General features: G+C 38.1%; 1 protein-coding gene across 1 annotated transcript; it reads right to left on the bottom strand.

The window, feature by feature from the left end:
- Nucleotides 1-7,408: 7,408 nt before the first annotated feature.
- Nucleotides 7,409-8,149, bottom strand: LOC110577263 (ferritin light chain-like). The gene has a single exon (XM_044914980.1). The coding sequence runs from the start codon at nt 8,110-8,112 to the stop codon at nt 7,585-7,587; it is 528 nt and encodes a 175-aa protein (XP_044770915.1). The 5' UTR covers nt 8,113-8,149; the 3' UTR covers nt 7,409-7,584.
- Between the last annotated feature and the right edge of the window lie 2,384 nt (nt 8,150-10,533).

Below are 10,533 nucleotides of genomic sequence, written 5' to 3'. Positions count from 1 at the left end.
CGACCTGGGTCTCTCCCAGGCTGCCACCTAACCTAAAGGCTGGTGCTTTCTTTGGCTTAGCCAGGCACAATATTCAAAGAGTTAGGGTCAGGGTGACCTAACCTTCTTCCATCCTCAACTGCCATCCACTCACCCATTTTTCTGCCTAAGAGTACACTTTGAAATTGTCCTCTAAGACTCCAATTAAATGGAAGAAGAAGAATGGTTTTTCCTCTCTATTTTTCTGAGGGTCAATCAGTTTTGATTTTCGTGGATTCTTCTATAGCGATAGTGTACGATACATTCACCTGTATTAAATGGAAGACAAGATTGTTGAACGAGGAAGTCCTTAGGAGAGTCATAAAAGGCTGAGTTTTCATGGCAAACCTGAGGTCACTGGGTCCGGCAGAAGGTAGCTTTTGAGAAAAGATTCCAGAACTGTTCACCCGGGTTCTAACCCCAGCTCTGCCATTTACTAGGTGTGTGGCCTTAAACAAAGTGGCCTTAAACTTCTTCATGCCTCCATGTCTGCTTCTGTAAAATGGGCCTAGCATTAGAACTTACCAAAGGTAAGTGAGGGCCAAGTTACTGTAAGGATTAAATGATTATTGTGTGCAAAAAACACTTTACACTGCCACATGTAAAGATAAATACTAGTATTCTTCCTTAATCCAGAACCCATATAGGTATACTTCCTTCCTTCCCTCTCTCCTCTGTTGGCTGAAGTCAGTTATAACATAGATAAACGTGTATTGGGCCCCAGTGTTCTTCCTGAGGAGTTGCATTTACTGGGTTTACCAAAAAAAAAAAAAAAAAATCAGTACAAACCCTCATGCCCTTCATAAAAAACAAACAGGGAGGCAAACAAACACATGTTGAATGAGGAGCCCTGTGGGTCTTCTTCCTCCAGGACAGACAGTTCCCATTTCATGTCAGGGTAATAAAGTTAATGGGGGAAAAAATGTAGATCTCCATATTTGTCTGGCGAAGTGGAAAAGACAGGAGCGACTCAGACTTATCACACAGCTATGAGCTCCTCAATATAGTTGTGCATCAGAAACAGCAGAAAAACTGAATAAAAAAATACCAGTATTTGGACAACCCGCTCCCCGCCCCTCCCCCACAACGTGCCTGTGATGTGACCGGGCACCTGTATGTCCAAATTCTCCAGATGATTCTGAGGCACAACCAGGTGAGAACCACTGCTATAAGCAATTCTCAGTATAACAAACGAGTACACAGTCTACCCTGGTTTAGGTAAACAGACCTGAACAGAGCGCCAGGAACAGAACCATGTTCACATTGAAATCAGTTCTTCCTGTTAATATGTCTCATTATAAAATTAATGATTTTCCTCTCTGTCTGGAGAGGGAGATTTGGCAAAAGGAATTTTAAAGAAATCAGCCCTGATTCGGAAGTTATGGAAGTCAGAGTCTCGGCTGGGCGTTCTGTGTTATCAATCGGGACGCATGCGTGAAGTACATTAGTGGTCAAAGGCGTCTTAGCGCAGTACAACTCCCTCAGGAAATATGAATTGAAGAGGAGCACCGGAAACGATGCAAGTAAGTCTGTGATGGCCAGTGAGTTCTGAACTTTCAGAGACACCTTTCCACGGGGTCCCAGGGATTCCCACATGGCACTGCTCCGGGGGCCTGGTTGCACGCTGCCGAGGGCTGACCTTGATGAAGGGCATTTGCCAGTCCTGCAGGAAGGAGTCACATGCTCACGGTCCCCGCTCAGCACGTGCCTGCCCTCGCCCTGTTGGAGTCCAGCAGGGTCGCTCCCTGCTCTCACTCACCTCCTCCCCATCCTCCGCCTCACAGACTTTGGTAAGAAACTAATTATAAACTGTTACCCTTTGAGAGTCCCAAATTCATGGATGAACAGAGTCCTTCGAAAACGGCCGGCAATCCAAAGATCATTCCTTGGCCCTGGAGATGGGATGGATGGGATAGTTTTATGCCATTCAACTCCCCAACTAAGAGACTCTCTGAGAGGAACTCCTTTGGAAGGTGGCGCCTCTGTTCACGCCAGAGTCCTGGCTCCTTATAGGGTTCTTCCAGAGCCTTCCAGGCAGCTCACTGCAGTTAGCTGGAGACCCCCACCCTCATTAGGTCATGTTTACTGAAGGTGCTTGTTTTCTGTCTCTCCATTCAATGGGTGGCAGGACACTGACAGGACAAAGCGTGTTGTAACTGACCACCAATGGAGCTGGCTCTGTTCAGGGATTAGGGTTGCCTTGGGAACCAGCTTCGCTGAACTCACCACAGCAAACATGGAATGAATGGCTGGGTCAACACCCCAGATAAAAAGAGGATTATGCAACTGTTTGCTGAACCCTTGGCAGGATTTTTTTTTTTTTCTGGACATTTCCCAGAATATCCCCATATTCACAAATTCCAAATGAAGAATTCTAATTTCAACCCATAACAAGTATGTTCATTGTTTGCAGAAAAGAGCTGTCGCTTTTGGAAATATAAATGAAGGTCTGTGGAAGATTTGAACTGGGTGTTGCATCAGTTTTGGAAACGGCTAGAAAGCATATTTAACGATAAGCTTTCCCTAGACAGGAAACCAGGGAGGCCACTCATGTATTTCTAATGATCTACATAAATAATTTCATCTACTTAGATTCCAAACTTCAGTCATTAAATGGTTTTACTCTCATCTCAGCTAAATCGAGTCTTGAAAATGAATTTTAAAATGCAGAAATAAGCTTTGGAAAAAAAAAATTCAGAGACAGGATGGAGCCTCTCTTTGTGGAAAAGCAAACGGGCAAACAGGACAATTTATTTCAGACAGTGAGTACAAAGGAGCAAGGTTCTGGGATCTCCTAGTCCCTCAAACCCTTTAATTCTAGGTAAACAATTAAATGGTAACATAATCCAGGTGGCGGGAGTAGTTTATGTTTATTTCTGTCTCTGACTGGAAGGAAAGTATCTCACAGAGGAAGATAGTAACAGTTGTTATGCCTCGTACCTGGCTGCTTGACCTGCTTTTCCTTCTTCTTCTGTGACTTTCTCAGACCCTTGCGTTCTGACTGCCGAGGTTTTTCTTTCTTTTGTTTTCCCCCCAGGTGGACCTGGTCTGGTGCTTTATACGACGTAGGCACTAAAAGCTGGTTGTTGTCTTCTTACACAGCTCCTTTGAGCTCATTCCTCAATGCAGGTTTCCCATCCTTCCCTCCTGTTTGCTCCTCAACCCCCAGATGTCATCTCCAAAGATGCTGGCCACCTTTCTTTAAACTCAGGCTTACCATCCTCAGTCCATATCATTTTGTTCTGTCTTTATGTCCACCTGGGAGAGGGGAACCAATGAAATAGCTGGAAGACTGCTTGTTTGTTTGTTTATTTATTTATTTATTTCTCGTAGCCCAGATAAATTATTCTAGATTGAGCGGTTGTTCGGTGTAGTGAGGTCATTATTAACCATGTAATTTTAAGACATCTTCCTTTTTATTGTGCTATTATTTCCCATTTGTATCCTGGATACAGCCTGTTCTTTCTGGGAAATTCTGGAGAAAAATAATGAACGTAAGTGCTAAAGAATATGTGTTTCTTCCCTAAGCAAATATTTCAAATAGCACTTACTATTATTTTTAACTTTTCATTTGGCAATAACTATATAGATTCACAAGAATTTCCAAAGAAACGTGCAGGGAGGTTTGGCCCCCCACCCCCAATCTCCTTCAAAGTTAACATCTCGAGTGACTATAGTGTAATATCAAAACCAGGAAACTGACATTGGTACAATCCACAGAGTTTATTCACATGGCATCAGTTATACAGGCACTTTGTGTGTGTGTGTGTGTGTGTGTAGCTATATGTAATTTTGTCACATGCAGTTTTGTGTAGCTACCACCACAAACAGACACATCACTGAAATGTCACCACAAGGCTCCACCATGTTACTGTCATGGTCATATCTACTCTCTCTCCTCACCTGGACAAACTTTAATCTGTTCTCCATCTCTGTAATTATATTATTTCGCTAACATATGAGTGGAATCATGCAGTTTATATCCTTTCGAGATTGACCTTTTCACTCACTCGACATGATTTCCTTGAAATTCACCCAGCTTATTGCATGTAGCAACAGTCCGTTCCTTTTTATTCCTGAATGGGGAATGATCTTGAGGTACCACAGTTTGTACAACCATTCACCCATTGAAGGACTCTTAGGTTATTTCCACTTTCTGGCTCTTGTGAATAAAGCTCCTTTAAATTTTGTACAAGTTTCTACATAAAAGTAAATCCCCCTGCAACCTGGGATAAATGCCCAAGAGTGCATCTGCTAGGTTGTATGGTAAGTCCATTTTTAGTTTCAAAAGAAACTGCGAACTATTTTCTAAGAGTGGTTGTGCCATTTACATTCCCACCAGCAATGTATGAGTAATTCAGTTTTTCCACATCCTTGCCAGCATTTGGTGTTGTAACTGCTTTTTAATTTTACTCATTTTAATAGGTACATAGCGACATATCATTGTGATTTTAATTTGAGTTTCCCTAATGGTTAATGATGTCGAACATCCTTTTATAGGCCTATTTGCAGTCTATATATACTCTTCAGTGAAAAAAATCTATGCAAGTCTTTTTCCTATTTTCTAATTGGATTTTTTAGAATGTTGAGCTTTGAGAGTTCTTTACATATATTTTAGACATGAGTCCTCTATTGGATGTGATTTGCAAATATTTTCTCCAGTTCTGTAATTTGTCTTTTCATCTTAACCAAGTCACTCACAGAGCAAGGTTTTAAAATTTTGATGTGATCCAATTTATAAATTTTTCTTTTTCTGGATTGTGCTTTTGGTAACAAATCTAAGAAATCTTTTTCTAGTCCTAGGTCCTAAAGAGGTCCTATTTCCCCCCCAAATTTTATATTCTTACAGTTTATATTTAAGTCCATGATGCATTTTGAATTCATTTTTAAAAAAAGATTTTATTTTTAAGTAATCTCTACACTCAATGTGGGACTTGAACTCACACCCCTGAGATCAAGAGTCACATGCTCCACTGACTGAGCCAGCCAGAAGCCCCTTGAATTCATTTTTGTATAAGGTATGAGATTTAGGTTGAGGTTTATTTGTTTTCCTATATGGATTTCCAATTTTCCAGTATCTTTTATTTATTTATTTATTTTTATAAAGTCTGCCTTTCTTTTATTCAATTATTTTTTTTCTTTGTCAAAAATTAAATGGGCATATTTGTGTGGATCTATTTCTAAGTCCTCTTTTCTGTTCTGATCTATACAGCAGTCCACCAGTACCATACTGTCTTGATTATTACAGCGTATAGTACACCCTAGTATCACAGAGAATGATTCCTTCTCCTTTATTCTTTGTTTTCAAAATTCTTTGGGCTACTTTAGGGCCTCTTCCTTTCTGTGTAAGTTTAAGAATAAGTTGCCTATTTATATAAAACATTTTTCTAGGATCTTGACAGGAATTGCATTATACCTATAGGTCAGTTCAGGAAGAATTGAAAACTTTATTACATTGAATCTTCCAATCCATTAACATGGTATATCTCCCCAATTATTTAGATCTTTTTATTTTTTTTAAAATGAACATTTTGTAATTTTCAGCATACAGATCCTTACATGTTTTGTTAGATTTACACCTACATATTTAATTTTCTTGGAGTAATTGCATATGGTATTGCACTTTTAATTTTGTTTGAACATGTTCATTATTGGCACACAGAAATAAAATAGACTTTCATGTGTTAATATTGTATCCTATGACCTTAATGGACTCGTTTATTTGTTCTAGAAGTTTTTTTTTTTTTTTTGGATTTCTTGGGTGTTTCCATATAGACAATCATCTCATCTGCAAATAAAGAATTTTATGTTTTCCAATTTAATTTGTATATATATTTTTTCTTTTTCTTGCCTTATTGCACTGGCTAGATCTTCCATTACTATGCTGAGTAAGGGTGGTGAGAGCAGGTATCCTTGCTTTATTCCTGATCTTGGAGAGGAAAGCATTCAGTCTTTAACCATTAAGCATGATGTTAGCTGCAGGATTTTTGTAGATGCTCTTTATGAGGTTGACGATGTTCCCCTTTATTCCTAGTTTGTTGAGAGTTTTTATCATAATTGGGTGTTGAATTATGTCAAATGCTCTTTTTGTATAAATTGATGATCATGTGAATTTTCTTCTTTAACTTGTTAATATGTAATCCCACTTTGTGGTAGTATACTATTCCTTTTATCCATTTCTGGATTTTCTTTGCTGATATTTTGTGGAGGATTTTATTTAAATTTATGAGATATATTGATCTGTAGGTTTTTGTGTTGTTTTGTTTGTCTTTCCTGATTTTGTCTGGTTTTGGTACCAGGGTAATACTGACCTCATAAAATGAGTTGCAAAGTGTTCCTTCCTCTTCAATTTTCTATAAAATTGGTGTGAATTCTTTTAATGTTTGTAGAAGTCTCCAGTGAAACTATTTTTCAGGAGCTTTGAAATTATAAGTTCAATTCCTTTTAGTGTTGTAGGACTATTCAAATTATCTACTTAATCTGGGCTGAGTTATGATAGTTTGTGGGTTTTGAGGAATTGGTCTATTTCTTCTAAATTGTTGAATTTATGATCATAAAGTTGTTCATGGTATTCTTTATTATTCTTTTAATGGTTGAAAGATCTGTTGTGGTTTTCCCTGCTTCATTACTGATATTGGTGATTTGTGTCTTCTCTCTTTTTATCTTTGTCTTGTTAGAAATTGGATTTTCCCCAAAGGACCAGCTTTTTGTTTCATTAATTTTCTCTATTAGTTTCCTTTCCAAAATTTCATTTATTTCTGCTCTATTTTTACTATTTCCTTCCTTCTGCTTGCTAGAGGTTTATTTTGCACTTCTTTTTCTAGTTTCTTGAGATAGGAACTTAGATTCTTGACTTGAGAACTGTCCTTTTTTCTAATACAAGCATTTAAGATTATAAATTTCCCTCCCAGCGTTGTTTTAGATGTGTTTCCAAGATTTTAGTAGGTTGTATTTTCATTTTTATTCAGTTCTATGTACTTAAAGACTTTCCTTTGTGAATTTTTCTTTGAGCCATGCATTATTTAGAAGTGTATTGTTAAATTTACATGTGTTTGAAGGTTTTTCTGTTGTCCTTCTGTTGTTGATTTCTAGTTTAACTTCCATTATAGTCAGGAATATACTCTGTATGATTTCAATTCTTTTACATTTTTAAATTTGTTTTACAAGTCATGATATGGTCTATCTTGGTGAATGTTCCAGGGACTCTTGAAAATAATCTGTAGTCTGCTACTGTTAGGTGGAATGTTCTATAAATGTCAATTAGACCCTGTTGGTTGATGATATTATTGAATTCTATATCCTTGTTGGTGCTCTGTCTAGTAGTTCTATCAACTGGTGAGAGTGGGGTGTTGAAGTCTCCCAACTATAATAGTCTGTTTCTTGTTTCAGATTTTTTTTTTTTTTTTTTGCTGCAAAAAGCTTTATTGTTTCCACTTGCTCCAAGGCTTGGGAGAGGGCTCCAGGGTGGTTAAAAAGCTGTCTCGTGGCTGCAGGGAGAGGCTGAGGCACAAGCTCTGGCACCAGGGGGCTGTCAGAGGGGCCCCCTCAAAGGCTGCTGGTCTCCACCTAGTCGTGCTTGAGAGTGAGCCTCTCGAAGAGATACTCGCCCAGTCCAGCCTGGGGGCCGGCCAGCCTGCGGAGGTTAGTCAGGTGGTCGCCCATCTTCTTGATGAGTTTCACCTCCTCATCTAGGAAGTGGTTCTCCAGGAAGTCACAGAGATGGGGGTCTGCACGGGCAGAACCCAGGGCATGCAGATCCAAAAGGGCCTGGTTCAGGCTCTTCTCCAGAACCAGGGCAGCTTCCATGGCGTCCAGGGTTTTCCCCCACTCATCTTGGGACGGCTTCTGGACGTCCTGGAAGAGGGCGTGGCCGCCACGCTGGTTTTGCATCTTCAAGAGACGCTCAGCGCCCTCGCGCTTCTCCTCAGCCAACTCGCGGAAGAAGTGGCGCACGCCTTCCAGAGCCACATCGTCACGGTCGAAATAGAAGCCCAGAGAGAGGTAGGTGTCGGAGGCCCGCAGATGCATGTTGACCAGGCCGTTGACGGCGGCCTCCACCTCGGTGGAATAATTCTGACGAATCTGGGAGCTCATGGTTGATCGGTGGTAAGGTAAGCTCGAAATTGGCTGTTGGCTGTTTATGTATTTGAAGCTCTGTTGTTTGATGTATAGACTTATTTTTGAGACATTACTTATGGACAATATTTAGTTGTTCATGTTTTTTAAATACTCTCTACCAATCACTGTTTTTTAATTGGTGTATTTTGATGATTTACATGTAAAGTAATTATTGATATTAGCACTTAAGTCTGCCATTTTATTCTTTTATTTTCTGCTTGTTCTCTGTTTCTCATTTCTCTATTTGATTTACTTATTTATTCTTATTACTTATTTGATTTACTTATTCATTACTTATAATGTTTTTGAGTGTTTTGTATGGTTTTCTTTGAGGCATATATATATATATATATATATATGGAGATATATATATATATATATATAATCACAGCCTACTGGTATTGATGATTTACTGCTTAAAGTTTTGAAACTGTTCAGGTCCCTTTACTCTCCCCACTTTTAAAAATATTTAAAAAAAAAAATAACCAACTGAGGGTTCTAGAGGGGAAGGGGTGGGGGGATGGGTTAGCCGGGTGATGGGTATTAAAGAGGGCATGTACTGAATGGGGCACTGGGTGTTATACGCAAACAATGAATCATGGAACACTACATCAAAAACTAATGAGGTATGGTGATTAACATAACATAATAATAAAAAAAGAATTATTTTCAGCATTTGCTCTACATACATTAAACACCACATAAGATGGTGATGTGTTACAATTTTTGCTTTAACCATAAAGTGTAACTTAAGAATATCACAAAGTGAAGAATAGTCTATCATATTTACTCCTAAATTTTACTCATTTAGATGTTCTTTTTTCCCTTACGAAGGTCTGAGCCTTCCAGCCTCTTTCTGTTATTATTTCTTTCTACTCTGAGTGCTCTTTTTAGTCATTCTTTAAGGGTAAGTCTGCTAGTGACAAGTTCTATTAGTTTCCTTTCATTTGAGAATGTCTTTATTTTCCCTTCATTCCTAAAACTTGTTGTTATCAGGTAAAGAAATCACAGTTGACAATATGTATCTTTTAGCAATTGAAAAATATTGTGTCACTTTCTTTCGGCCTTCATGGTTTCAAATGAGAAATCTGCTTTCATTTAAATTGGTGTCCCTCTATGGGTAATATAACATTTCTCTCTGAATGTTACTAAGATTTTTTTATCTTTTGTTTTCAGAAGTTTAACTGTGGTGTCTTTTGTGGCAATCTCTTTGAAGTTATGCTATTTGGGTTTGCTTAGGTTCTTGGATCTATTAGTTTAAATCTTTCACCAAATTGGGGAAGTTTTCAGCCATTATTTCTTTGAATACCTTCTTAGTCCTATGCTATTTCTTTTTGTTCTGGCACTTCAATGATACACATTTTTTAATTTTTATTTTTGTCTTGTAAGTTCTAAGGACCTATTCATTAAAAGTTTTTTTTCTTTTTTTAAAATTTATTTTCTTTTAGAATATACTCTATTGATCTCTCTTCAGCTTCACTAATTCTACTATCTCCACTTTACCACTGAGCCCATTCGGTGAATTTTTTTTTGCAGTTATTTTATTTTGCAGTTCTACAATTTCCACTTGGTTCTTTTAAAAAGCTTATTTGCTGGTGTGCCTGGGTGGCTCAGTCAGTTAAGCATCTACCTTCAGCTCGGGTCGTGATCCCAGGGGCCTGGGGTCCCCACTCAGGGTCTGCTTCTCCCTTTCTCTCTCTCTGCCTCCTCCCCTGCTTGTGCTTGTGCTCTCTCTCTCTCAAATAAATAAACAAAATCTTAAAAAAAAAAAAGCTTATTTGCTAAGGTTTTCTATTTTTTTCAAAATTTTCAAGAGAATTTATAATTGTTTATGAAATCATTTTTACAATGGCCACTTTTAAATCCTTATCAGTGAAACCCATTATCTGATTCATCTCAATGTCGGTGTCAGATGATTGCCTTTTCTCACTCAAGTTGTGTTTTTCATGGTTCTTCATTTGATGAGTGATTTTGATTGTTTCTGGACTTTTTTTTTAAATTGGGGCAAAATGGTATATAACATTATATAAATTTCAGGCATTCGGCACAGTTACTTGATTTTTTTTTATACACTACAAAGTGGTCACGACCATAAGTCTAGTTACTATACATCATTTTTAAATTAATTAATTAATTTTTTGGAGGTAAAATTGGTACATAACAGTATATAAGATATCCTGGACATCTTGAATGTTGTTTAGAGACTTTTGATCTTATTTTGGCTTCTAATAAGCAGCCACCCTAGTTTGGTCCTGGACTATTTTTGTGAGGTATAGTTTCAATGAAAATTTAGTTTTCAGAGTCCTTGCAATGTTATTCTGACTTCATTCTTCTGGCTCTGCTCAGATCTTACTTAATTCCTGTAGGGCTGCCCAGTGTAAATGGATGGGTGGTTCT

Source organism: Neomonachus schauinslandi, chromosome 5 (genome assembly GCF_002201575.2).
Source record: "Neomonachus schauinslandi chromosome 5, ASM220157v2, whole genome shotgun sequence".
Classification (NCBI taxonomy): Eukaryota; Metazoa; Chordata; class Mammalia; order Carnivora; family Phocidae; genus Neomonachus; species Neomonachus schauinslandi.
Note: the sequence above shows the minus strand (reverse complement) of the source record. Positions and strands in the feature narration are given on the sequence as shown.

Coding starts and splice junctions, on each gene's coding strand:
- LOC110577263 (XM_044914980.1), bottom strand. CDS start 8,112: ATGAGCTCCCAGATTCGTCAGAATTATTCCACCGAGGTGGAGGCCGCC.